Source organism: Brettanomyces bruxellensis, chromosome 5 (genome assembly GCF_011074885.1).
Source record: "Brettanomyces bruxellensis chromosome 5, complete sequence".
NCBI classification, from domain to species: domain Eukaryota; kingdom Fungi; phylum Ascomycota; class Pichiomycetes; order Pichiales; family Pichiaceae; genus Brettanomyces; species Brettanomyces bruxellensis.
In genome coordinates, this window is record NC_054686.1 from 783519 (window position 1) to 810994 (window position 27476).

Below are 27476 nucleotides of genomic sequence, written 5' to 3' on the forward strand. Positions count from 1 at the left end.
TACTTGCTCCACCTGTAATAATTATATGTAAGCATTAGTATGTATAATCTTGTAGTTCTAAATATGTTCTCAGAAACTTACCAAATCAATGAAATTGGGATCCTGGAGCTTTTTCTCCAAGATGTTTGCAAGAGTTGTGGGATTTCCATAGTCAGGAATTTCGGGTTGCTCGGTGTGATCAATAATATTTGTATTACCCAAAAGATTTTGGCTCCAAGTAACGGAATTGCGTTTTAAATCTTTGATGCCTATAGGTATTTCAGCCTCTTCATGATCAGACTTTTCAGCCTGGGAAGGCTCCAGTGATTTAACCCCTTGCTGGGAAAAATTAAACTGCTCAACACTCTGTTGGGATGCCTGTGTAAGTTGCGAGCATGCAGAAATATCCAGCTCTTGTGAATCCAAAATCTTTTTTGGAATACTCCAGAGGTCAAAATACGATATGCAGTTGTCGAATGTATCTCTGTCACGGAATTCAAGTTGTAACTTTTTGCTCTTCTTGTGCTCCTCAGAATACTTTATTGCAATTAAAGGATATTTGACATAAATTTTACATTTCTCTCCTCTGTCAAATGAAAGCCGTTCCTAGAATAGTAATTGTCAGTACGATTGCGGGAAAAAGCTTTTGTTTAGAGAATAAAATTCACACATACTAGATCCTGTCCTTTCCAACTAACTTTAATAAGAAGGTAATGTCTGTATCCCTGTGGATTATTGAAGGTGACATTAAGATGAGATCTGTATGGGAGATGGGACCACTTTCCATCCCCAGTATATCTGGAAAATCTTCGGATTGCAATTGTTTCGTATTGGCTGTATCGCATTGTAATTTGTTGAATGGGAGATAGTAAGAAAATACAAAGTGCAAAGAAAATAATACTATTAAGGAAATATGGTGGTATAAATAAGTAATTCTTTAAAGAAAGAAAAGAGTGAATATGCATATTTATATAACTTGTATATTTGCCGAGGAAAGGAGAAAAGGGATTTGAAAAAATACCGAAACAGGCAGCGAAATGTTACGCATCGATCTGTCACTTTAATGCAAATTACTTCGATAAATGTGGGCAGATTTTTTTCTCCCCCTTCTCCAATCTCTTATCGTATCGCGGGCCTCATTTTTTTTTGTTATTCGATAAGCAGAAAATTCGCGAATAGGAGGGAGCAGGCCGCTATTTTGGCTTTTTTTTTAAGGATCGACAGGGTAAATAAATTGATCAAATATTCTCTGTTTCATACTTGCATGTTACTTCCAAGCATAGATATATTTATTTAGTGGCGGATGTTCTCGCTGCTGGCAGTAATTGTGGGGTAACACTAAAGAGAGCAGCTTGCTCGGCTTTTTGCATAATTATTTATGAATCAATACCTAGATCCAGCTTTGATCACATTGGATATCACATTTAGCACTACACATGTCTCACGATAAGAAATACAATATAAATGAGTCTGTGCGGATGCTCTCACCCGAGCAAGAAGCAAATTCAGACCAAGATTCTGATGTTATAACTTCATTGGGAGTTGTAACGAGTACTAATTCTTCTGATACAGTCATATCGCTTGAAAATACAGAGGAAACGCCAATTGGAAGACATATTGGGTCGTTTGGAGTCGTTATGATGATCGTGCAGCGAATAATTGGATCAGGAATATTCGCCGTTTCAGGTTCTATTTATCAGGATTTGGGTGGGTCGCCGTTTCTCTTCTTCCTAGTTTGGGCATGTGCTGGTTACATGAGTTTTGCAGGAGTGTTTTGTTTTCTTGAATTAGGATCACTGGTTCCCAGAAGCGGAGGTATGAAGGTCTTCTTAGAGTACATTTACTACAGGTGCCGGATGATGGTGACAGTTATTTTTGGTCTTTATTCCATCATGTTCGGCTTTACGATTTCAAATGCCATCATATTTGGCGAGTACACTTTGTATGCCTTGGGATTTGACAATGCCGGAAAGGAGACGGCAAAACACGTTGGCTTGCTCTTTGTTGCACTAATGTGTGTTGTGAATGGAATCTCCCCGCATCTAGGTGTGAAAGCTCAAAATGTCGTTGGAGCATTGAAGTTGGCATTGTTGTTTTTGATGGCTCTTTCCGGCATTTGGGTTCTGGTATTCCCCACCTCGATGACTCACGTGACCAACCAGTTGCACTGGTCTGATTTCTTTGCCGTGAAACGTGAAATAACGGTTGGATCGCTCGGCTCAGCTTTGCTTAAGGCGGTCTTTTCGTTTGATGGCTGGCAGACTGCACAGATTGTGGCCAATGAGATCAAAGATCCCGTTAAAACAATGAACTTTGCAGCACCGTTGGCCTTGGCGCTTATAAATGGCTGCTACTTTTGCATTAACTTGAGTTACTTGGCAGTTATTCCGGACGAGGATCTCAGCAAACTTCAGGAGATGGTTGGTAGTATACTTATGGAGAGGATATTCGGACCAATCATAGGCAGAAGACTGCTTACTCTAACGGTGGCAATATCTGCTGCCGGAAACATCATGACTGTGCTTTATCACATTTCCAGAATGAACCAGGAGATCTTCCGAGAGGGCTTTTTGCCATTCAGTCATTTTTTCGCCTCAAACAAGCCTTTTGGATCGCCAATGAGATGCCTTGTGTTTCCCTTGGTCATCTCCGGTGTGTTTTTGTTGGTTCCTACACCTTCGAATGTATACAACTGGGTTGTCAACTTGGAAGGATACCCTTCACAGTTATTTGTGGGGCTTACATGCTTTGGAATTATTCTTTTGCGGCGCAGAAACTTAGGAAAAGAGCCTGCGTTTAAAGCCCGACTGATACACATCGTATTTGTGACAGTTTTTGATGCATTTGTGTGCATCAGTGCACTCAACCCACACTCCATGTCCAAGGAGTATGAAGGATTTCCGAACTATGCGTATGTTGCACTCTCCATACTCTTTGCGGGTTTTTTGTACTGGTTGGTGATGTTCAAAATCCTACCGCGCCTTGGACACTACAAGCTTGAAAAGGCAACCATTCGGCTGTCCGACGGTTTGACGATGAAGAAATGGGAAAAGATTAGAGGTGGTGAGGCTAGTGCAGTGGTGTAGGGACAGAGGCTACAGGTACGGTTTATAGCAATAAAAGAACAATATTTAGGATATAGAAGAGAAAATAGATGGAAGTTAGTAGTGGATAGCAGAACTGGTTGTAGTATGCAAGTAACTAGAGTACTAGTAGTAGTGAAGTAATTAGTTGGTGCTATAAGTAATGCTGATGGCAGTAAGTAGTGAGTGTATAATTGAGAGTAGTTGAGGGTATTGTAGCAGTTACTGTCAAGAGTAGGGGAGTGCGCGGTAACACCTGAATGATGGTAGTATGGCACTAGCGATGCTACTTAGCAGTAATAGCAGTACTAAGTACCTATAGCACTAACAATGCTAAGTAATAGCAGTACTAAGTAATTATAGCACTCCTTGGTAGTAGTAATAGTACTAGCAATGCTAAATAATAGCAGTAATAACAGTACTAAGCAATTATAGCACTCCTTAGTAACAGTAGAACGCTGGCAATGTCAATACTAAATAGCACTACTAGTAATACAAATAGCATAATAAATTACTTAATGCAAACAAGCAGCAATGAGCAAGAGCTCACCAAGCAACACTAATTACTCCCCCCTGCTGCAACAAACGCCTCCTTGGCAAGTCTGGCAAGCTCATCAAACTCGCCAGTGTCGACGCACATGGACCGGAACTGCGAGTCGTGGTTTTGGATCAAGGCATAGGGAGAATCGAACTCCTTGACCATTCCAGCATCCAAGACCAAGATACGGTCGTAGTCGATGATAGTCTTGAGTCTGTGTGCAATTGTGATGATGGTGCTGGTGGAAAACTCCTCACGAATGGTGTTCTGGAGCTTTGCATCGGAATCGTAGTCTATGGAGGCAGTGGCCTCGTCTAGCATCAATATCTTGGGAGATTTGAGCAAGGCCCTGGCCAAACAGACCAACTGCCTCTCACCCTGGGACAAGTTGGAGCCACCCTCGGCGATCAGGCCGTCCAAGTCGAAAAACTTGTTTTTATTGACACCGGAGTCGGTAACGACACCCCTAGTGCCAGCCAAGAGCGAGTACTCGGAGTTGGAAATCAAGTTAACCCGGCGGAGCGACTGGTACATGTCTGCGTCCGAGTACTGGCCGTAGATGTCCAAGTTGGACCTCAAGGTGCCGGCAAACAAGGTTGGGTCCTGTGGGATGATGGTCAAGCCTCTGCGAAGTGGAGAAAGACCAATCGAGCAGATGTCGATGCCATCGATCTTGATGAAGCCCGAGTCCGGGTCGACAAACCGGAAGAAGGACTGGATGATGGTAGATTTGCCTGCTCCGGTCCGGCCGACGATTCCGATCTTCTCCGCGGCCCGGACATCGAAGGAAACCCCATCTAGCACTTTGGGGAGTCCCGGGGCGTACCTGATGGACAAGTCGTGGACCTGGATGTGGCCGTTTTCGGGCCAGGATGCCGGCGGGTCGTGTTCCGTGTGTGCCGGCGGCTCCTGGTCGGTTCCCTCGATGTACTCCTGGATTCTTTCGACGGAATTCATGTTGATCTCCACCTCAGCGTATGTTCGCATGAGCCAGAGAGCACTGTCGTTGAAAGTGACGGCGAAAGAGAGAGAGATACCGGCCAGACCAGAGTCGATATTGCGGGCAGCAGCAACTGCCAAGGCGGCAGAGAGGAAAGAGACTGCAGAACCAATGATGTCGGCCCTCATTGCCAACCAGCGGTTGTTCAACCACACGTAGAAGAAGGGTCGGTTGTTGGTGTCAATCCGGAGCATGTTCTGGACCATGAACCGGCTCTCATCGCAGTATGCACGGATGGTTGCCACGCCGTTTAGTGTTTCTGTGAAATGCTGGTGGATAGGAGACCGTGTGATGGATTCGTACCGCTTCAAGTCCCGCGAGAGGTTCAAGTAGTACGTGCCGACCCGCGTGTACAGGATCAGGATGACCACGGCAAACACGATGAATGCCGGTGTGATCAACGTGATGACGACGATTGTAGAGATGCAGGATATCAGCATGACCACTGCACCCTCCATGACGGGGCCCAACTCCTGGTCTATGCCCTCGATATCCTTCGAGAACCGATTCATGAGCCGTCCCTGCGGTGTGGAGTCGAAAAAGCGGAGCTTGGCACGCAGAACGCGGTCCAATAGAAGCCGGAACATCTGCCTGGACACCCGGATGTTGCAGAAAAACGTGATGATGATCCTCAGCGAGCCGAGTGCCGAGTACACGGAGCCGATGACCGTGTAGATGGCGATATAGTACATGCTGGAGTGGGGGGTGGTGGTGGTGGTGGTGGAGTAGATGTGTACAGAGAGGGGCGAGGCGACGAGGGGGCGGTGCCAGTCGATCGACGCGACGGAGTGAAGCAGACGCGTCGATTGACGCACGCCGGCAGCAAGCAACGTGTGGACCACCGAAGCGGCGCGTTTCGACTCGGCCATCGACCAGACTCTAAGCCAGTAGGATTGGAGGACGTAGACGATCTGGGAGCCGACGAAGGCGATGAACAAGAGCAGCCAGGTTCGTTTAGTGCCGAAGAAGTGGAAGTAAGCTTTATAGACGGAGAGGCTGACGGCACCGTCGGACTTAGTTTCTTCCTCGATGAGTTTTGGGGGGGTGTTTTGTATATTTTGAGTATTCTGTGTAGCTGTATCAGCTATATCAGTAGCTCCTTTAGCAGCTGTATTAGGTATATCAGTAGCTCCCTTAGCAGCTGTAATAGCTATATCAGCTGCATCAGCCCCATCACCTACATCACACCTACTAAGATCAACACACGAGTTAGACCGTGACGCCATAACACTAGAAACAGTCTCATCGTCAAACTCACCGTCCTCCAGAAGCTGGTCAACGGTGCCCTGGGTTCGAACCCGGCCGTTGTCCATGGCCACAACCCAGGCAGCCTGACGAACAGTGAGAGACACGTTGTGGGAAATCAAGATGCACGTACGGTTGGCCATGAGCTCCCCCGTGATGCATTGCTCGTAAATGTAGACTGCAGTGTGGGAATCGACGGCAGACAAGCAATCGTCCAAGAGCACGTAGGCAGCCTGGGAGTACAAGGCCCGGGCCAAGGACACCCGCTGCTTCTGGCCGCCTGATAGCGTGACGCCCTTCTCGCCGACCTCAGTGAGGTCTCCGGCCGGCAATATGGCGAGGTCCCGGTGGAGGCCGCAGGCCCGGACCACTGCCCGGTAGCGGGCCGCGTCGTAGCGGGCGGCGAAGAGGATGTTGTCCCGCACGGTGCCGTTGAGCAACCAGGGGGTCTGCGAGCAGTAGGCGACGGACTCGGTGAGCCCGGTGACCGGGTTGGGGCAGAGCTCGTCACGTGGCGTGGAGCCCGGTAGAAACACGCGGCCCCGGACGAGGTCCATCTCGCCCAAGAGAGCCAATAACAGGGAGCTCTTGCCCGACCCCGTGGGGCCGATGACGACGTTCAATTGGCCGAGCCGGAAGTCAATGCACAAGTCACGGAGCAGAAAGGTGTTCTTCGAGTGGGAGGACCAGGAGAAAGTGGCGTTCCGGAAGCCGATGACGGGGGAATCGGGACCAGATGCAACATGCGGGCTGAGCTGGGCATACTTGGAGCACTCGGGCTCGTTCAAGAAGGCCTCGATCCGGTCAAGCGACACCTTGGACTGCACGACGTTCGAGAGCATGTCCGCGAACTGGTCCAAGGGTGCACGCAAGAGGTTGAAGAGCGACAAGGCGGTGAAAGCCACGGGGGTGGTCAATGGCCGGCCGAGAACCACCGTGTAGCAGTAGAAGGCCACCAAGCACACAGCCGTCGGGGTGACCATCCACACGAAGGAGGCCAGGACCCAGGCGATGCACCTGCTACGCAAGCAGGCCAACTCGCGCTCCCGGATGCCCAGGATGTCGTGCTCGAACTTCCGCTCCCACGAGAAGAACTTGATGATGCGGATGCTCTGGAAGGTCTCGTTCAACTTCTGGATCCGGGCATCCGTCACCTTCAACATCTCGCTCTGGTACCGGCCGAGCCGCATGCTCAAGTGGTAGTTCACGGGCAGAAGGAGGATGATGGTCAGGGAGCCCATGAGGGCCGGCCAGCCCATCAACCGGTAGAGCAAGAACACCGCGAACGCCGTCATCACCACCGAGTTCACGAAGTAGTGCAAGTACCCGCACACGCCGGACACCTTGAAGGCATCCACGGCCATGAGGTTGATGATGGATCCGGTGTCTCTTGATTTTGTGACCGAGGGGTCTTTCTCGTCCTCTCCATCTTTCTCATTCTCCTCCTCATTCTCTTCCTCGCTGTCCCCCGTCAGCCGCCGCCGTAACGCCTTCGCGTAGATCTCCCCGATGATGATGGCCTTCATCCGCGTGCACACCCGGCGGCCCAAGAAAAGCCCCCGGCCGTCCATCACCGCGGTGGCCACGCCGGACACCAGCATCAGCCCCACGTACAGCCAGGCCATGCTGCCGGGCACCGCATCCGGTGACTCCACGTACTCCAAGATCCGCTTCAACAAAACAGACGGCACGAAAACCACAAACGCCTCCGCCGACGTCAACAGGGCCTGCCACAGCAAGTAGTACTTGAACTGGTTGAACAAGTCGAGTGCGAACCGGTGGTACCTCACCGTCTCGTGGAACCTCTTCAACACGGGGTACGCGTAATCGTCGAATCGCAACCCCCACACGTCATTCATGGAGATGGGCCTCCGGTTGGCCACGAAGATCATGCGGTCGATCCACGCGTACGTGGCGATGCTGAAGAAGCACGAGTGCACCTCGGGCGAGGGTTCCACACCTTGCTCCTCCAGGACGACCGCCGGCCGGTCGCTGAACCGGCACGTGCCACTGTTCACCGCCAACGCCGTGTCCACCGCGTACTGCACCGCGTACCACGCCCTCGCCCGGCCGTTCACCGCGTGGCCCAGCACCGCGCTCCGGAAAAGAGCCGTCGAGACCACCCAGCCCGCCTGGTACAGCACAAACGTGATCCACCACAAGTCCGGCACCCGCCGGCTCACCCCGCGTGACACGTGCACCAGCCGGGCCGACGTCACCGCCAAAATGAACACCCAGTACGCCGTGCCCACGTACAACGCCCCGCGGTACGCCTGCCACTCCCGGGCCACCACGGGGTCCACCACCGCCGCCATCTGCAGCCCCACCCGGGCCACCACGAGCACCTCGTCCACCACCACCTTCGCCCGCTCCCACCGGCCCCGGAACACCACCCGCCGGCTGCCCATCGGCTGCCCGTCCTCCCGGTACGGCCGGATTTTGCTCATGTCGAAGTGTTTCTGCGAGGCCGTCAACTTTTTACTTTCTTCTTCTTCTTCTTCTTCTTCCTCCTCCCCGGTATACCCCGGCTGCACCGCCGACTCCCCCACGAGCGGCTCCTCCTCCGTGCCAACCTTCACCGGGTGCCCGGTCTTCCTCCTCGCACACCGCACCGTCTCCACCGCCAAAACTGCCACCGCCACCGCCAAAAACGCCCCGTAAACGTACTGCTCGATGTACACGTGCCGGGCACATGGCGTGAAGTCGTCCCAGACCCACACTGCTGAGCAGTTGTGCATGTTGGTACTATGTGGTATGATATATATCTATGTCTGATACTTAAGATGTATACTTAAGATGTTGATATCCAATACCTGATACCTAATGTCTGATATCAAATGTATGATACCTGAGATGTTGATAGTTAAGGTACGTGCTATCTAAGATGTATACTTAAGATGTATACTTAAGATGTATACTTAAGATGTTGATATCCAATGTCTGGTACTTAATGCCTGATATCTAATGCCTAATATCTAATGTATAATACCTAATGTATGATATCTAAGATGTTGATACCTAATGTATGATACCTAATGTATGATACCTAAGATGTATACCTAAGATGGATACCTATGATGTATACCTATGATGTATACCTATAATGGATACCTATGATGTATACCTAAGATGTGTACCTAAGATGTTGCTATCTAATGTCTGATATCCAATGCCTGATGCCTAATTCCTAATACCAATACCAAATACTTAATGCCTGCACTTATGTGTCCGCTTCTTCCTCCACATCTCACCTTCCAAGATAGTGAAAAAATTCCAAGAAAAAACGGTGCCCCCCATTGTCTGCAGAAACAACATAAAAATTTTAAAAATTAAAGAAATTAAAATTTGAAGGTAAACTTACGACGAGCGAGGAGGCTTGCCGAAAACAGCCACACCCAGCAATGCCCTGATAAGGAATAGCCACAGCCAATCTGGCTATTATCAGGACCACCAGCCGCATCCATTGTTACCAAATGCCGCACTCCCGAATGGACACGCATACATCAAAATATTTACTACTCATCTACTAAACGCATCTGATTACTTTATCTCTTATTTGCTAAGCAAGATACACAAAATAACTACTCCCAGACCCTTTCCTTACTCCTCAAGAGCCTTCTCCTTAGAACCTCTGAGCAAACCGGTTCTTCTGGCTGCAATCAAACCAACCTTCTGACCGGCAACGGCACGTCTACCAATGGTAGATGGTGCACCAATATGCTGATGGTTACCACCACCGTGTGGGTGATCCACAGGGTTCATGGCAACACCTCTGTTCTTTGGCCACGAGTTTCTCTTCACTCTGTACTTGTAGAAGGCTCTTCCTGCCTTCAACATTGGCTTGTCGATTCTACCTCCACCGGCAACGATACCGATGACACCTCTGGCATCCGAAGAGATCACCTTCTTGGCTCCTGAAGGAAGCTTGACTCTGGTCTTGTTCTCATCTGGGTTGTGGCCAACGATGATAACGTAGTTTCCAGAGGTTCTTCCCAAGGCACCTCTGTCTCCAATCTTCTCCTCAACGTTGGAGGCAATTGTACCTTCTGGCATTGCACCCAAAGGAAGCACGTTTCCAACATTCAAAGTGGCCTTCTTACCACAGTAGATGAACTGTCCCGTGTACACACCCTCGTTGGCAATGAATGTCTCTTCTCTGAGCTTGTACTTGTATGGGTCTCTGAACGAAACCTTGGCCAAAGGTGCTCCTCTACCTGGGTCGTGGATAATCTGCTTCACAACACCTCTGATGTATCCGTGTCTCTCGGCGTAATCCAAGTTTCTCAACTTGGCGGCTCCCTTTCTCAACCTTGTGTGAGAGGTGAAGATGGATCCTGCACCTTTTCTCTGGTTTCTGATAACTCTACCTGTGAAATTGCCGAATTATGTTAGTATTCCTGCTTGTGCGATATCTTAATGTGTCTTTGTGTGAATTTATCCTCTCCAAGTTAATCAATGTGATGTCTGATCTTCAATAATTCTGTACTTCCAAACTGAATACTGTGAACAATACCGCCCCCTTCTGCTTTCCACTCTTCGTTCATCCCTTTCCTATCCCATCCATCTTTCCCATTGCAATCTCTCCCATCTCATTCTTACCCACCCTCTACATTATTCAAATTCACACTTCAAATTACCTCACTGTGGCCGCCATCGTGTTCAGACAACACGACCCCCTCTTTTGTAACATACCCATTATGAATTAGTGCACAAAGTAACTCGATGAACAAGATGAACTTTACTCTACCAAACCTTTAGAGCTTGAAAGTGGTACCCTTTGACCTTGAATCTTTTCACGGCTCTTACACAATACTCGCGCTGAAAAAAATATCCCTAAAAAAATAGAGAAAAATTACTGCCGAGGGCAGGGAAAAATAAAAAAATCAAAAAAAAAAAATAAAAAATCTTAGCTTCGTTTTCGCTCTGCGTAAGTTCCCACCAACGTCGCTCATTAATGCTTCGGGACAACTCGCGCGAAATTCCAAGACTCCCACGGCAGCTAAATCAGCTCAATCGGAAGGTGCGAGGTGTGGTTGAAAAAAAAGTATCTATAATTCCTGCACTAAAGCACCCCTCCCCTGCCGATCAGTGCTAGCCGAAATAATTACACTACTTTTACAATTCACGCTGTTCCGATCTCTATCGATCAAATTAATACACACAGTTATATTAAAACTGTTGAAGGCCGATTCAGGCCCGACTAGAAAAGATTGGTGGCATTGCAACCAAAAGAAGAAGTGGTGCTGGACAAGATGAATAAAGAACCATTTTCAGTGGTTTCTTCAAAGTAAACAGGTTATGTTGTATATTACCCTCCAGACTTTGACCTCAATCCTCCTCCTTCTTTGTTTCTTGCTCATCTTTATCCGTTTTTGGCATGCTATCTCTGTCCTCCTGCTTCTTTTCTCGTTCCCCATGCATCTTATCGGATGCCGAATCTATAGCAACCGTCACATTCAACGGTTTCCCGCGGAACTCAACACCGTTCAATTTCTCGATCGCATTCTTCTGCTTTTCCTCGTTGGCGAATCGCACAAACGCGATTCCTTTATTCTGTATCGGGATGTTTTGTAACTTGAATCTCTCGTACAAATACTTTGGAAGCGTCTTTCTGGGCACACGAATCCATTGCGGCTCTAAATCCTTGAAGAATTCCCTCAAATCGTTCACTGTCACGTTTCTATCAAGGTTCCCCACAAAAATTGTCGTTTTTGAAGGGGTTCCTTCCTGCAGTTTGCGAATTTTCTCCTCCTTAGTTTTTCGCTGTCTTCTGTACGGCTGATTGTACCTTGCTTCCATGCCTAGAGGACCTGTTCCAACCTGCATCATCTTCATATCGAGATTCAGCATTCCAACGTCTTCTCTTGGCTCACCTTCCTTTTTCGCATGTTCCGTGCCATTTTCGGCATCATCTTGCTCGTTTTCGTCGCTTTTTGCCCCCTCATCACTCTCATTCGGGGCATCTTCGTCTGCGTTTAAGGAATTTTCACGATGCAAATCCTCATCTTTTCCGGAATGCTTCTCTGCCTCTTTTTCAGCATATTCCCCCCTGTATCCGGCACCAAATGCCATAACTGGTGGACCGTAAAACCTACCCATCAGCTGTGGCGTGGGCTGTGGCGCAACTCCCGGATAATAGTAGCTTCCTGCTGCCTGCGGGTAGTAAACATTATTGTACATTCCTTCGGGACCTCCCGGTGAGGAAATTCGCAAATCTCCTATTTCGGGTGCACCGCCCGGCATATAGCCGTACCTGTAGAAGCTTCCGTACCCACCGCCATATCCGTTAAAGGAGTAGAAGTTCCCGCGATTTCCGCCGTTTGCATAATTGTAATTATTGTGCCGATTCCTGTTTCTGGATTGTGGAATTGCAGCTTTTGCGTAAATCTCCCTCTCGCTGATCTTCTTACCTGTAATCTCTTCAATTGCACGTGTAGCATCTTCTGCCGAGGTGTATGTAATAAATCCGTAACCCTTGGATTGAATCACCGGTTGGCTCATAAAACGGTTGAAAAACGTCTTTTTCGGGATTTCAACCGAGATAATCTTCAAATCTGGCGTCAATTCACGCACCTGGTCCTCTGTAACCGAGTATGGGAGATTTCCAACGAAAACTCGGTCCGGAATTATATCTTGCACCTCTTCCTGTTGGGTTGATGATCCACCAACCTCTGAATCCTCGCTCCCAGCTTTATCCGGCAAGGTCTTGGCCACCTCTTTTTCGCCAGCTTCAGTAATTGAACTGCTGTCCGAATTTGTGGCATGCTCTTCTTTCCCCACCGTAGCATTAGAATCTATTGATGAGGATGAATCCTCCGCCTGTAAAACTGTAGCCATTTATAAGTGATGCAATTGCAAATTGCCCGAAATTCCGTTCCCGAGTACTTAAAAAAAAAAAGGCTTGGCCCTGATTTTGAAAATTAAACGTGAATCAAATGATTCGTGCCCAAGGTAAAAAAAAAGGAGTAATGAAAAAGGAAAGCTAAGAGATCTGGAAATTGAAAAAGTGGCGTATATATACAGGTCAGTGTGATCAACAGAACAAGCTTATAGATATTGAGCCAAACAAAAGCAGCAGAATCAGCAGAACGAAAGTAGAAATACGAAAGTAAAGTGGAGAAGAAGAAAAAAGCTACAAATTCAATGATTATAGGGAAACCGAAATACCCAACGTAAACGCCAGATCAATTAAGGGAGTGAGAATATTAAACGGAGAGAGAGAAGCGAATTCTCAAAAAGAAATAAAGTGGAATGATTTAACGGTTTAAAAAAAAAAGTCAAGTCAAAATGAATAGAGCTTGGAGTTTTGGTATCGTGAAATATTTAGCTGAGTTACTAATCGGGGAGAAAGCCGGAGTTAATGAGCACTGCGGAAGATAACAACAAATTCAAAAAAATAAAAATAAAAATAAAAATAAACAACTCCAGCAGCGTTAATACATCGACATATCCAAACATACACATGCACCCTTGTTCAAGTAGTCCTGGCATTGTACGCGATGTAGAGTATTTACTTGTTTTACCGCTGGTTAACAAGTAAATGACCCTGAAACCTCGTAATATTGGCCTAAATAGCAAATTCCGATAGATTACTATGAAGACAGGGGGAAGGAATGATCGGAGAATATAATTGGCTTAACCAGGCATTGAAATATTTCAGGCAATGGATAGACCTGATGTCAATTTAAACGACCAAACTGGGAGTGCCGGCCGAAAAATTATATATCTCTGAAATGAGAATAAATAAACGATGCAAGCATCCAAAACAATGGAAATGTGAAAATTCATGCCTTTGAACAATACCAACTTTGATGGAATCCAGCTAACTGGAGGGAGCTGTAATAGTTCGTAGTCGTGATGCTTGTTAAACCAATACTTTATTTGCCTATTCCGCAATTTGCATTGTTTTCTTTTCTTGAATGCACCAGTTCAGGCAGAATGAAGAGACTCGTGTTCATCCCTTACTCATTGCTAGATTTCTGTTTCATTTGTTTCGCATACAATTTACTATTGCGTTTTGCAGGAGATCCCAGCAACCTTTTGTTCTATTTGGTGCCCTTTAAGGTGCTGCTTACGAGTATGCGGGATTAATCGGCATCTGATTCTTCTGGGCGCTTAACCTTTTTTTTTTTTTTTTTTGCGTACAAACGAAATCCGGCGTCTACTTCAACTTAAACTTTCTAGGACTCAATAATTTGCACTCACATTATTTCAGACGCAGTAAAGCCGAGTACCGACCTTGCGTATCGGTGCATGCGATATGCCAATTAGTAGTATTTAACTTTTCCTCATGTATTTGCGCATGTTGCCCTTTGGCCGATATCTTAAAGTTAGTTTTTTCCTGCATGCCGGACATTATGTGATCCGCTTCAGATCAGTTTCGTGTCCCTACGGTTGATCCAACGGTCGAATTTCTGTTCCTCGTGTATTTTCAATGCATTCACCCTGTACGATTTGATTTTCCACCATCTACTTTTTTTGAAGGTGATGTTGAAGAAGTATGGGGGCATAAATATTCGTCCAAGTTAGACGCGACGGTATTCCTACAGGTATTTGGAGCCAATCATCAAGATATTCCAACACATGTGGTTAGAGCGTTCTGCTTCATCACAAACAAACTACAGGAACCATTAATATTTTCAGCGCAAGAACAATTGATTTCTTCTGTCAATGCCTTCGCATTTAACCAAGCTGGTTATGTTGTCTCAACCTGACCCGAAGTATATCGACCTTGGTCGACCCGTCGCCCCCTCAAAATCCACCAATGAGATTTAAGAGAAAAATCATATTTTCCCCCCACCTCTCCATCCTTACACAGCCAATATCTGTATCCGCGAATACAAATTTTGGATTTTGTCAAGTGCCTGGTTGACATCAAAAAATCGACAGTCAGGTATCGACAGGTTCATAGTGTCCCATTTTACAGAGTAGTCTGATTACAGGGGATATTCCAATATTCGGCAGAACATATTCCCATATTATAATACACAGAGCATTATTTACTACAAAAATGTCGCTTATTAGAGATTTCATAGAGGCTATGGCACCATCTCATGCCTATGCAGAAGAGGTAAGTAAATTTTACAAAGAAAGCTGAAGTCAGGTGCAAAAGGGTTGTTTTTATTTTGTAAAGTTGGATACGTTGAATGGATGAATTTTGTTGGAAGATGAGTGGATATGGGCATGAGTATAGAAATTTGTGAACAAGATATTAGAGAGATTTGTGGGCATGAATATAGATTTGTGGGCATGAATATAGATTTGTGAGCATGAGAATATATTTGTGAACAAGATACGGGTATAGCGATTTTTGGTTTGTGGAGTGCGATGTTGATTGGGTTCAGTTTCTGTTTTTATCGATATTCCAAAGACTACTAACACTCGTGTAAATTCTTGCAGGCTGAGGAAGAAGAGGAAGCAGTTGAAGATGTTAAAGAAGGTGATGCTGAGGAAGAAGAAGAGGAGGATGAAGATGATGATGATGAGGACGAAGATGAGGCCGTTGATCCTTTAGATGCTCTCAAAGAAGAGTGTCAAAAAACTGCTGACTGTGCAAAGAGTGTGAAGGAATTCCAGGCATGTACAGAGAGAGTGACAAAGGCCGAAGAGGATCCGGAATACGCAAATAAGGACTACAAGGAGGATTGTGTGGAGGAGTTCTTCCACTTGCAGCAGTGTGTGAACAAGTGTGCAGCTCCAAAGCTCTTTAGTCATTTGAAATGAGGGGTGGCTAACAGGCATGCCCAGTTTATTTAATTATTTATTGGCTTCGAGCCGAAGGGAAGAAGCCGCATAGGAATAAATTACCAGTTAACATATATTCCAGTTATAGGGAGATGCGAGTGTAGGGGAAAGGGGAAGTGACAAACGTAGGGCAAGTATAAAGTAGGTGGATGATGTAAAGTCATGATCAAAGAGTCATGATAAAGAATATCATGATAATCAAAGAAGGTCATGATAAAGAAAGAATGCTATAATCAAAGAATCTCATGATACAAAGAAAGTAATGATCAAAGAGTCATGATAATCAAAGAATCTCATCATAATATCATCATAATCAAACCTACACAACACATTACACTATTGTCAATCACACTTAACTATTACTATACGTCTAAATACGAAACTGACCACCGCCAGTACTACCTTACTCCTTGTTGGCAGCAGCCTCTCTAGCAGCAGCTCTTGCCTTCTTGGCAAATCTGTCATTGTGCTTGGAACCCAAGACACCTCCACCCCAGTGTCTCTTGTTGTTGTCGTAAGTGTCAATGAACTGAGGGTTGATGGTAGAGATCAACTTGGCCAAAGCTGGCTCGTCCTCGGTTCTAACATCGACCAAAGCGGCAACAGTAGAGGTCTTTTGGTGGATAAGAGTTCCCAATCTGGCCTTACCCTTGACGATGGCGTATGGAACACCCATCTTTCTGCACAAAGCAGGCAAGAAAACGACCAACTCGATTGGATCGACATCGTTGGCGATCAAAACCAACTTGGCCTTCTTATTCTCGACGAGAGAAACAACGTGGTTCAAACCGTACTTGACAACGTATGGCTTTTCAGACACGTCCTCTCTCTTCTTACCCTCGGCAATGGCAGCTGCCTCCTTGGTCAACCTCTCCTTCTTCTCGGCAGAGGTCTCTGGTCTGTACTTGTTCAACAACTTGAAAGCCTCAGCAGCGGTGTTTCTGTCCAAAACACGCGAGAACTGGGCAATGGCAGGAGGAACCTTCAATCTCAAAGACAACACCTTCTTCTGTCTTTGCAATCTGACGTACTCTGGCCATTTCACGAATCTCGAGAGGTTTCTCTTTGGCTGGATGTCCTGTCCAATACCGTAGTTTCTTGGACGGGACTCAACAAGAGGGTTCTTGCCGCCTTTGGCGGACTTCGACTTCTTGGTTGTGAATGGAGATGCTGCGACTTTCTTAGCCTGGTACAAATGTTGGTCTTGTTAGTATTTGTTTTTGATGTTTATTCTTTGATTCGAGACTGCTGCTTGAGTATGGTGAATACATCATTCCTGTATATTTTCACTTCCTCTCTTCTCACTTCCTCTCCTCTCACTTCCTCTATTCTATTATTTCTATTCCCACTCCTCTCTTCTCACTTCCTCTTTCTATTCTTTCTATTCCCACTCCTCTCTTCTCACTTCCTCTTTCTATTCTTTCTATTCCCACTCCTCCTTCCTCTACACAGCCTGCCTCTCAACTCCCTCTACTTACCATCTTGTTCTGCTATGTTCTGATATTCAAACAGTAGTTCACTTTTCAGTTTCACGATACTATTCCCCTGTGGTCACGATCTCTTCTCTTTCCGCACTCTTGAATTTTTCATCCTATTTTTCATTCTTCCCTCCCCTCGCTACACCGTGAAAAAAAATGCGAAAAGAAAAATAAAAACTTAAAAAAAAAAATTCGCACCTACCCAATTTTACGTCGCAGTCATGTGACCAATCGCGGGGTTTGCGCCCTGTCATATACATTTCCTCATTTATTTAATTTATCTATCTATCGAATTTCATGGCCTCACTCAGATCTCTGCAGGCATCTTCAACATCATCACCACCAAAGATGTCCAGCCCAAGAAATGTCTCGTCCTCTGTCCCCGGCCCGTTTTCTCATTATACTGCTCCCAGGCATTTCCGGTCCGCTCGTACTCGTTGTAAACATTCTGAACGATATTCTTGCGGAGCTCCACGTACACTTCGGATGCAAGGGTTTTTACCTCCTTACTGGTGTCCGGATGTTGTCCGTAGTACCTTAGTGCATCCAACACGAGGTAGTTGATGTTGATCCAAATGTGTCCCCTCCAGTAGTCCTCGCCTGTATGGAAATCGACGTCGTCTTTGGAAAGTGACCGGATGCCGTATGGGCTCCACAGTTTGTCCGGATTGCGAATATCTTTGATGACTTTCAAAAGATGCGACGAGCTTGCCGGAATGAGCCTGTGGACAAACGGCATAAGGGTGACGTAACCCTGCCGGCACTCAAACGTTTCCTCATCGTCATCATCCAGCGTCAAATCAGCATAGCTCTCGTTCTGAGGAGACCAGAAGCAGTCCTCGATGTTCTCGCAGATGTCATTAAGCTGTTTTGTGTATTTGTGGAAATCCTCCGTGCGGCCCAATAACTTTGCAATCGAGCTTATTGACCTGGCCATCACTGCCATCCACGACATCAAGTCCACATCCATCTCGGGCGAATCCATAGGGCATCTTGGGTAGTCGTCTAGGCCACTTGGAAGGCAGTGGTCCTCACTTCTCCCCTTCCACCTGTAAAGTTCCTCTTTATGCTTGCAGTTCTTGCCGATCTCGTCTGTTTCTGCCTTCTGTGTTCTTCTAAACCACTCATAGTGTCTCTGGAGCTTTGGGTAGATCTCTCTCGCGTATTTTCCCAAGAGTTCTGTATCCTTCAGGTACACGTCACCCATGGAAACTTGCGAATCTGCTCCTACCGAGTTTGCTCCTATCTCTTCAAGCTCAGGGTTCTCTTTCCCCAAGGCAGCCTGCTTGGCCCCAAATCCGGCACCAGATAAGCCTATTCCGGACCCCTGCTGGCTGTTTGCCAAGTCAAGAATCTCGCTGAAGAGCATCATCATCGTTGGAGGGTTTGCAATGTTTGGATTCTGCACCACATACTCCTTTGGAACCCTCGATCTGGCCTCCGGACCAAGTATCTGCTCCCTAGCAATCCATCCGTCACTGTCTATGAGCGAAAACCAGCTCTTCAAGATCTCCAGAGCAAGATCTGGGTCGTAGTTCAAAACGGGAATGAGCTGAAAGCCCTCATCCCAGTAAAAGCCACGCGGGAAGAATGTTCTGCTAGGAACGCAACTGAACAAACTGTACGGACCCTCGGGCTTGCCCTTTAAAGCTACTCCGGGCTCATCAAGGTTGGCCTTCCTGTCAACCATCTGATTTCCGTAGAAGTACCCGATTCCGCCCATGAGTTGCGATAGGAACTCCTCACCAAATTCTGCATATTCGCCGTTGTTGAACGGCTTCGAGAGCTGCATCTTGGCTGCAAACTTCTCCCTGATAGCCTTACTGACTGCCTCGCTTCTCCTGTCGATATCCTCAACCCTGATTGGGTCATTCGTGTCCATCATATTGAATATAACAGAGATCTCGAACGAGCCCACAAACGTCTTCTCAACCAAATGCATGTTTCCACCCTCCATTCCCGGGTTCACAAGCTGCGATATCTCCGCAGGGTGTATCTCTCGCAATTGGGTGATATTCTCAAGAGACCGCGTATTCTCCTCAAGGAGAACCTGGAAAATGTCCTTGGCCTTCCACATGTTCTCGTATGGCACCACCAATGACACGTGATGCGTTCTGGACGGGTCCCGTCTCTGGTCCTTGAGCTTGGGCAACACCAGGTGCTTGTTGATGTTCTTGCCGGACTCTTTGACATCCATCAGAAAAACTCCACCCAAAGACTCGCAGTTTCCAACAAGCTCCAGATCGTGGCCTTCAACAAACTCGGCAGACTTCTTCGCAGTCTTGAGCATCATGGCATCGTTCTTTCCTTCCACTCCGGTGTAAAGCATCAATGTATTGATCGCCATTGGGTCTTTTGGCACTCCATGTATCTGAAGTGCCCAATTCTCTCCACCTCCTCCTTTGACAAGCTTAATGTTCATTGTGAGATCCAAATTCTTGTCCTCGATCACACCCTTGCCTCCCAAGCGCGGATCATACTCCGTCCACCCGAATTTGCCCATATCATCCTCAATAACGCACTGGTGTCTCACCTCTCTAATCTGGCGATAGTCGTTGGCTCCAAACCATGATAGACCCATCATCACTCCTTTAGGCACACGTGGCCTCATTCCAACGTAAACATTTGGCCTGTAAGGTCCCCAGAGTAGTGTCTTGTCGCTCATTTTGATGTAATTGTTGTCCCTTTCGCTTGGTTCGTCACCTAAAGATCCAAACTTGATTGCTGAGATCAGTGTGATGTGAAAGAGAAGTAATGCCCAAATCAGTCTCAGTCGTTTGCTGAAATGTACAATTGGCTCTATCATTCTTCTCCCTCCGGATTCTGTTCGGCTGCCTTTAAAAAAATTTGCTGTTCCTGCCTTTTGGCCTCCTTTTTATATCCCTAACTTAGTTCAAAGACGTGATCAAACGTTCCCCGATTTATTTTTTTTTTTTTTATTATCGGGTGTATTTTTTTCATCTCGGTTTGTTCTCGCAATCTGCCAATCTTATTTCCCCGCGGAATTCTCTGACCCAAATTTATTCAAATTTCATTGCTGAATCGTTCTAATTCCCCGCGTTTTGAAATGGCAGGGCAGTGCACAATACAACCCGGAACCATGTGATGGTCATTGTCGGCAACTTTGGGGCAATTCCGAATTCAGATTTAACGCAATGAGAAAACTGGTCAAAAATAGTATCTAGCTGCCTGCTTTTGGTACGAATAGACGTACTTGAATGTTTTTTTTTTATCTCAACATTACTTATGAATCATGATTGTAATTATTATCTCTGATTCGGCACTTCTTCGGTCCCATAATTACTTCATACTTGATCTCCTCAATTTTTCTAAAACTATTCAGTCAATTTTCATGCTATTCTATTATTAAATTATCGTACAAACGACCGTAGCCTTAACTTTTATAAACGAGTAATACACAGCACTGTCTTCTTCACCAGAATCCGACCTTCCTCTTTTTGTGCTTCTTTTTAACTTTCCTCTTGCCTTGAGATAAACTGAAGGGTTGCGAACCAAATGAACTTATCTGTGATGATGCCGGGATAGAGGAAACTTGAGATGCCGATTTCTGGCTTGAAACAATATTAATATCGGGCTCCATAGATTGCTGTGAACTTGACAATACTGTTCCTTGTGACAGGGAGCTTTGAGAAAGTTGTGTTTTCGGAAATGTTTTAGTAGTTAGCAACCTTCTTTTGCGGTGGCTTTTTGGTCTAGTCCTTGCCAAATTCTGCGAACTTGCCACGTTGAGTCCGGAAATATCAATATTTTCCGAACCCTCGTCATATTTCGTAGGTAATGACATATCATACTCAAAAGATTCCACGAGATTTCGGATATCTTTTGGTAAATGTGAGCAATTCTTCTCAATTTCGTCTTCATGCTGATCCAGTACCTGTAAGCTGTTTGTAGGGCTGATATGTATTAAGCTTGTCATCAAGGATGGTAGAAAGCCAGTAAGATCACGGCTAAATCCGGAAAAGAAGCTTTGCAAATCATTGCAGAGATTTTCAGCTGCATCTTCCGTCACAGGTTCATTCTTGTAGCATTTAGAAACTATCCATGTGTTTGGGGAACTCGTAATCTCGGCATCTCCTTGTATAAAGCCCAAAAGTTTACCAAGTTGAGCCTTAAACACCAAATGAAATGCATTAAAGTCACCAACAGCTCCTCTGGGAATTTCCAGCATCTCGTTTAACGGTAATGGGGTTGGAGTGCTCACATATTCCCGAAAGAGCAACTTGTCAATGTTATACTGCAAGTCGCATTCATCGTATTCTTCTGTATTCCGAATGAGCTTCAGGTACAACGATGAGCAGTCAATGGGCACTTTAATATCGAGATTTGGATTCAAATTTTCGATTTTAGGAGTAATAAAGCTTCCAGGATCTGTTGGAAAGAGATCGCATTTGGCCGAATCCGAGAGCTGAAACAAACATGTTGATATTTCCAAATCCTTGGTAATATTATAGCTAACAAACATGTCACTTGCGGTCCAATGAAGAAGTACTAGGGAATTAATGGGGTCGGATGCATGTGGAATGAAGTATGTTGGTTGTCCAACCAACTTGGGAATAGCAAAGCCACTATCATCTCTGATAATCTCCAATTGTAAGACATAGCAGAAGTTTCGGATTCTGGAATGTGCAACACATAGGTAATTCTCGTGATCCTTGATATCCAAGGTAGTTATTTGTAGGCTCCAAGAGGAGTCCGATTCATTTATAAAATGCTTCCAAGCAAGCAAACGCTTGAATCCCTTGGTTGTGTCAACAACTATGAACTCTTTGGATGTCAGAAGGATAAAAAGCGGGTCGTGATCGTTCAAAGTCCTGAAATCCCATATCAGAGAGAATGCACCGGCAATTATCTTGCAGGATAGTGCATTTTTGGTGATGTTGTACTGATGAAGCGAGGACCTGCATACCAAATAGAAAAAAGGCTTTGCTGGGTTCAAGACTATTTGCTTGAAGCGTGAAAGATCGGTTGGCTCGTGAAATGTGGAAAACTTGAGAGGATACGGCTCACATCGGTAGAATGTTAGCTTGGTGCTTTTGATTAATTGGTACACGGCGAAATTCCAACCACATCGACAATTGCAACCAACGGAAGATCTGCCTTGGTGCAGATATCGAAGTCGGACAACTTCTCGCCGGAAATGGTCCTGCTTTCGAGAAACTCAACCTTCCTAATGCGGCCAATTCTGTGCTTGGCAACGAACACGTTGAGCAAGTATACTGAGTATTCTGTTCGGACGCCGACCAATAACGTCAAATCGGTGCTGTATCTCATTTTTATCTGCTTTATGGGAGACTTGAGCTGCAAAGATATCGATTGGCTGAACTTGGCACTTGTCTTGTGGTGTTTCCGTCTCGGATTGCAACCCCGGACAAGATTAAACACGATAATATCTCCCTTACTTCCAGAGGCAGTTGCTATAATCTTGTCCTTATCGACAAACAACTCGCATCCGGCAATTAGATCTTGCACTGTAGGATCGTAGCAGGTGTTCTGAATGGATTCTGGATTATTCCTGGGTGGACAAGCGATATCTTCTCCAGAAAAGCTCAGATCTGGAGTGAGATCATCAAGGACGGAGTTGAAGTCGTTGTCTGTATTCTGAAGCTGCGATTTGACCAAGGTTTTGAACGAATTATGGACTGGACTGAGCTTTGTTGGGGCATCTCGAATTCCTGAAGTATTGAATATAGGTTTGGCGAAGGAAAGCGAAGTTGAAGTTACTGGCTTTGCACTATCGACATCCATAAGTGTGTCTATGTTGAGACCGTGAACGTGGTTTATACCATATGTCAGCTGAATTCCGGTCGGGTCATTCCTGGTAGACATCGGAAGGTGAATGTGGTTGTTGATTTGGTGTTGATTTGGTGTTGATTTGGTGTTGATTTGGTGTTGATTTGGTGTTGATTTGGTGTTGATTTGGTGTTGATTTGGTGTTGATTTGGTGTTGATTTGGCAGTATTGACTTGGCAGGTTTGGATAGAGAAGTATTTATTTCGTGTGATTTTGCAGTGTTGGTTTTGTTGATTTCGATGTATTTATTCAACCTTGATTATTCAGTATTGACTTGCAGACCTGTTGAAATGTACTCAAAGTGCAAGAGGTGAAATTTTTAGGACTCTCGCTTATCGCAAATATTTCAATTTTTTCACTTATCGCGACTTTTCTACTTCTCATTTTTCATCATTTTCTCCATACTACAGCTACACACAGATACATACAACAGACATCATTTCGGTACACAGAACAACAAATAAAAAAAGCATGCCGCACTCATTTAGAGGCATCGTCCAAAGAACCAAACCTCAAGTTCCAGCCGATCTTAGGACCCAAAACAGGAAGATTCTTGGCAACGTTGGTAACGTCCTTATCACCCCTTCCGGAAACAGTAATCACGACATCCTGGTCTTTGGACATCTTCTTGGCCTGCTGCACAGCCCCGTAGACGGCGTGCGAAGACTCCAAAGCAGGAATCACACCCTCGTACTGTGAAAGCAACCGGAATCCCTCCAAAGCCTCGGCATCAGTCACAGCAATGAACTTGACACGGCCACTGTCCTTCCAGCCGGCCAACTCCGGACCAACACCCGGGTAGTCCAAACCGGCGGACACGGAGTAAGTGTCGTGGATCTGGCCGTCCTCGTTTTCGAGAACGTAGGTCCGGACACCGTGGAAAACGCCGGGGTGGCCTGCAGTCAAGGTTGCAGAGTGGTTTCCGGTCTCAATACCTTCACCGCCTGCCTCACAGCCCATCAACTGCACGGAAGTGTCGTTCTCGAACGGAGAAAACGTGCCACTGGAGTTCGAACCTCCGCCAACACAGGCAACAACCAGATCGGGCAACTTCTTTCCGCCGCTTTTGGCAGCAAACTGCTGCTTGATCTCGCGGCCAATCACAGACTGGAAGGTTCTGACCATGGTAGGGTAAGGATGTGGGCCAATGGCTGATCCCACAACGTAGTGCGTGTCCTTAACGTGCGACACCCAGTATCTGAAGGCCTCTGAAGTGGCATCTCTTAGTGTCTGCGTGCCGTTGGTCACGGAAATCACCTTGGCACCCAAAATCCGCATCCGGAACACGTTCAATGCCTGTCTCTGCACATCCTTGGCCCCCATGAAGATCGTGCAGCTCATGCCGAACTTCGCGGCAGCAGTAGCAGTGGCCACACCGTGCTGGCCGGCACCGGTCTCGGCTATGATGTTCTTCTTACCAAGCCTCTTGGCAATCAAGATCTGGCCGATCGCATTGTTGATCTTGTGCGAACCCGTGTGGTTCAAATCCTCGCGCTTCAACCAGATCCGTGCACCTCCGGCGTACTCCGTGAGCCTGTTGGCGTAAGTCAGTGGAGATGGCCGGCCCATGTAGTCGTACAAGCCCCTGTACTCCTCCCAGAACTTCGGATCGGCAATTGCACTCTCAAAGGCACCCTCCAACTCGCGGAGACACCCGTGCAATGCCTCCGGAACGTACTGGCCGCCGTAGTCTCCAAAACGTGGGTTGTGCTTGTGCTTTTCCACAAAGTCTGGGTGTGCCAAAGTGTCTGCTTTCTCCGGAATCACATCCTTAGGATGCACGTTTGTGCCTGCGCCGTTCAAAATCGAGTGTGCATATCTCTTTGCAGCGTCTGCTCTGTCACCATCGGCTGCCTCCTTAACTAGGTTCACCAACTTTGAGCCAATCACAACACCGTCTGCGTCTTTTCCCACCTGGAGGTAGTGCTCCCTCGTGGAGACGCCGAATCCGACGGCTAGCGGCGTCTTTCCGCCGGTAAGCTTCCTCACGTGCTCGCAGAGCGGTCCCACGTCTTTCGTGACCGAAATTCCGGCCCCCGTGACGCCCATACGCGACACCACGTACATAAACGAGTCGGCAATCTCTCCCAAGAGCTTCAAACGGTCATCTGTCGTCGAGGGGGCAACCAATGGCACGTAAGAGAGTCCGTCGGCCGAGCACAAGTCTCTGAACTTGACGGCCTCTTCCGGCGGCAAGTCCACGATGATAAAACCGTTGGCACCCGCCTGCTTTGTGTCGTGGATCATCTTCTTCTCCCCGTATATCAAAATCGGGTTGTAGTAGCCCATGAGCACGATGGGCACCGTAACACCGGCCGCACGGGCCTGCCTCACCTGTTCTAGAACCTTCTTCACGCTCATTCCGTTGTCCAACGCCACCACGTTTGCCGCCTGGATGGTTGGGCCGTCTGCAATTGGATCACTGAATGGAATTCCGAGCTCGATCACATCTGCTCCTCCCTCTTGGAGTCCTTTCAACACTGGAACCGTATCCTCGATACGGGGGAAACCGGCTGTGATGAATGTCACGAGTGCCGATCTGTTTTCTTTCTCTGCCTTGATGAAGGCTTCTCTGAGTTCTGTAGCCATTGTGGTGCTGTATGTGCTTCACTGTCTTGAGATTTTCTCTAAACTATTAACAACGCTTTTTTTTCTCAAATGTAGACTTTAGCTCAAGAAATTACCGGCTGATGTACGAATACGTTGATGGAAAAAGGGAATAGGGAAAATAAACGGGTATCTGGGAAAAATAAACAGGTATATATTCAATACACCACTAAAGACTACATGCAGGCGAGTGATAGCGATGCGAATATCACGCTTTTATTATTTTATTTTATCTCGGGGGGATGAAAAAAACAGTCATAGAGGGCCGATTTTTCATATTTTATCTACTCATTTTTTTTCTGTCCATTTTCCATTTTTTTCTCCTCGCTCCGGTGGTTTATTTTTTCGCACGGTTTCCACTTTCTCCACGTTACCGATATCTGCCAATAGCTACCAGAAGTGGTGCGGGGTTATTTATTTAATCATGTATAGTAAAGGTAGCACGAAGAGTCATCTTCTTTCTCTTGTTCCTCTTTCAATTAGCTTTCTCTTACTCCTTCATTCAATTATCCTTCTCTTATTCCTTAGCTTTCTCTTACTCCTTCATCCATTTATCCTTCTCTTATTCCTTCATCCAATTATTCCTCCCTCCCCCACACTCATTTATCATTCTTCTTTCTCTTACGACCCCGGCCCTTTTTCGTTGTTCCTGTCTGTTTCCCGCCTTTTCCACTGGATGCTGCCTTTGCTGCCTTTGCTGTATTCACCGGCACCTCATGCTTCACCACCTTCATTTCCTCATTCGGACCCATCCCTCTTTTCAACTTTGCATACCTGATAATTGGAAGAAGGTTCTTGTATCTCTCCAAGTAGGCATTGCAGCTCTTTTGGAGTGTGTTCACCTGTGCTGCCACCTGGTTGTAAACAACTGATGGGATCGTATTATCATCAATCGATGATAGTGTAATAAAGTATTGGCACATCTCGTATCTCAATTGTGATATCTTCTTGCGTAAACTCTTCACTTCTGCCAAAACCGCATCCAGATCCACTTTTCCTGTCTCCAGATCTTGGATAGAAACCATGCCCAGTGGTGCTGTGACTATTCTTCCGGTTGCATTGCTCACATTCTTAACAATGCCTCCATTCGAGTTGCTCGTATCGCCATTACTCACATTTTCGCTATGGATTGTCCTCGTTTTTCCGTTTGTTGTACCCATAAGTCCATTGTTTTGCCTATTTTGTGCCGAAATTGCTGCTGGCCCGGACATTTTATGCTTTGCAAGGTGTAGATAACTGGTTTAAATTGTGTTTCTATACTGTGCGTGGCAGCGGATTTTCTATGTTTTTAAAGACAAAATGAGTGTTCAAAACTAATAATATTGTTTCTAACTCTTGGATATCGCCCTCCTCTAGTAGCCACTTGTTGGATTATGCTTATGAGTATTCTGTTGGTAACCATATACGGACTAATGAAAAATAACAGAATTTAGGTTCTTCGTTCTGGTACTCTTCTCCTCACCCCAGTTTTTTTTTTTTTTTTTTTTTTTTTAACTAGCCGGTTTTACAATGCACTCTAAGCTTTCTTCTCATATGACTTTCTCTTCCCATTATTTAACATAAGCAGTAACTACAACTGCTCAGATACACCGTTAAAAACTCGCAAATGATTTCCTAACGTAAAAGAACAACTTTTGAACATTTCCTAAATGATATGACTGAAACCGTGCATCAGATGGTACCAAGCAGATATTAATTGATGTAAGGATGTGTGAAGTCATCAACCCCTCTACATAATACTTTATGATTAACTATATTGACCATTACATGCATTTAATGAAGCTTTATTTGATCTAAGTTTCTGCAGAAATGCTCATTACAAGCTGTTGCACTAATCTGATCAGCTTGAGAATATTCCTATCCTTAGAATGTTGTTTCTCAACAGTTCTTTCGTACAAATAGTACTGTAGAGTCTCTGAGCAACCAATCCTAGAGCACATAGCAATACTAGTTAAGCAAGATCCATAACACATTTGAATACTTCAAATACA

At 46.1% G+C, this 27476-nt stretch overlaps 11 protein-coding genes across 11 annotated transcripts; 2 read left to right on the plus strand and 9 right to left on the minus strand.

Annotated features, from left to right (window-relative positions):
• Positions 1 to 69: 69 nt before the first annotated feature.
• BRETT_004377 (uncharacterized protein) lies at positions 70 to 1027 on the minus strand (the record flags this gene model as incomplete). Its single annotated transcript, XM_041282873.1, has 2 exons — positions 70 to 585; positions 1001 to 1027. The coding sequence occupies 2 exons, from the start codon at positions 1025 to 1027 to the stop codon at positions 70 to 72; spliced, it is 543 nt and encodes a 180-aa protein (XP_041135649.1).
• Positions 1028 to 1415: 388 nt separating this feature from the next.
• BRETT_004378 (uncharacterized protein) lies at positions 1416 to 3065 on the plus strand (the record flags this gene model as incomplete). The annotated part of the gene is made up of 1 exon (XM_041282874.1): positions 1416 to 3065. The coding sequence occupies one exon, from the start codon at positions 1416 to 1418 to the stop codon at positions 3063 to 3065; it is 1650 nt and encodes a 549-aa protein (XP_041135650.1).
• A 556-nt stretch (positions 3066 to 3621) lies between these two features.
• Positions 3622 to 8583, minus strand: BRETT_004379 (uncharacterized protein; the record flags this gene model as incomplete). The annotated part of the gene is made up of 1 exon (XM_041282875.1): positions 3622 to 8583. One exon carries the CDS (start codon positions 8581 to 8583, stop codon positions 3622 to 3624), a length of 4962 nt encoding a protein of 1653 aa, XP_041135651.1.
• Positions 8584 to 9445: 862 nt separating this feature from the next.
• RPL2_1 (60S ribosomal protein L2) lies at positions 9446 to 10541 on the minus strand (the record flags this gene model as incomplete). Its single annotated transcript, XM_041282876.1, has 2 exons — positions 9446 to 10212; positions 10538 to 10541. 2 exons carry the CDS (start codon positions 10539 to 10541, stop codon positions 9446 to 9448), a joined length of 771 nt encoding a protein of 256 aa, XP_041135652.1.
• A 632-nt stretch (positions 10542 to 11173) lies between these two features.
• Positions 11174 to 12682, minus strand: BRETT_004381 (uncharacterized protein; the record flags this gene model as incomplete). The annotated part of the gene is made up of 1 exon (XM_041282877.1): positions 11174 to 12682. One exon carries the CDS (start codon positions 12680 to 12682, stop codon positions 11174 to 11176), a length of 1509 nt encoding a protein of 502 aa, XP_041135653.1.
• A 2173-nt stretch (positions 12683 to 14855) lies between these two features.
• Positions 14856 to 15568, plus strand: BRETT_004382 (uncharacterized protein; the record flags this gene model as incomplete). The annotated part of the gene is made up of 2 exons (XM_041282878.1): positions 14856 to 14915; positions 15245 to 15568. The coding sequence occupies 2 exons, from the start codon at positions 14856 to 14858 to the stop codon at positions 15566 to 15568; spliced, it is 384 nt and encodes a 127-aa protein (XP_041135654.1).
• A 424-nt stretch (positions 15569 to 15992) lies between these two features.
• On the minus strand, positions 15993 to 17070 carry RPL8B_1 (60S ribosomal protein L8B; the record flags this gene model as incomplete). Its single annotated transcript, XM_041282879.1, has 2 exons — positions 15993 to 16775; positions 17068 to 17070. The coding sequence occupies 2 exons, from the start codon at positions 17068 to 17070 to the stop codon at positions 15993 to 15995; spliced, it is 786 nt and encodes a 261-aa protein (XP_041135655.1).
• Positions 17071 to 17374: 304 nt separating this feature from the next.
• BRETT_004384 (uncharacterized protein) lies at positions 17375 to 19873 on the minus strand (the record flags this gene model as incomplete). The annotated part of the gene is made up of 1 exon (XM_041282880.1): positions 17375 to 19873. The coding sequence occupies one exon, from the start codon at positions 19871 to 19873 to the stop codon at positions 17375 to 17377; it is 2499 nt and encodes an 832-aa protein (XP_041135656.1).
• Positions 19874 to 20500: 627 nt separating this feature from the next.
• Positions 20501 to 22914, minus strand: BRETT_004385 (uncharacterized protein; the record flags this gene model as incomplete). The annotated part of the gene is made up of 2 exons (XM_041282881.1): positions 20501 to 22057; positions 22153 to 22914. 2 exons carry the CDS (start codon positions 22912 to 22914, stop codon positions 20501 to 20503), a joined length of 2319 nt encoding a protein of 772 aa, XP_041135657.1.
• Positions 22915 to 23358: 444 nt separating this feature from the next.
• TRP5 (tryptophan synthetase) lies at positions 23359 to 25467 on the minus strand (the record flags this gene model as incomplete). Its single annotated transcript, XM_041282882.1, has 1 exon — positions 23359 to 25467. The coding sequence occupies one exon, from the start codon at positions 25465 to 25467 to the stop codon at positions 23359 to 23361; it is 2109 nt and encodes a 702-aa protein (XP_041135658.1).
• A 617-nt stretch (positions 25468 to 26084) lies between these two features.
• On the minus strand, positions 26085 to 26696 carry BRETT_004387 (uncharacterized protein; the record flags this gene model as incomplete). Its single annotated transcript, XM_041282883.1, has 1 exon — positions 26085 to 26696. One exon carries the CDS (start codon positions 26694 to 26696, stop codon positions 26085 to 26087), a length of 612 nt encoding a protein of 203 aa, XP_041135659.1.
• Between the last annotated feature and the right edge of the window lie 780 nt (positions 26697 to 27476).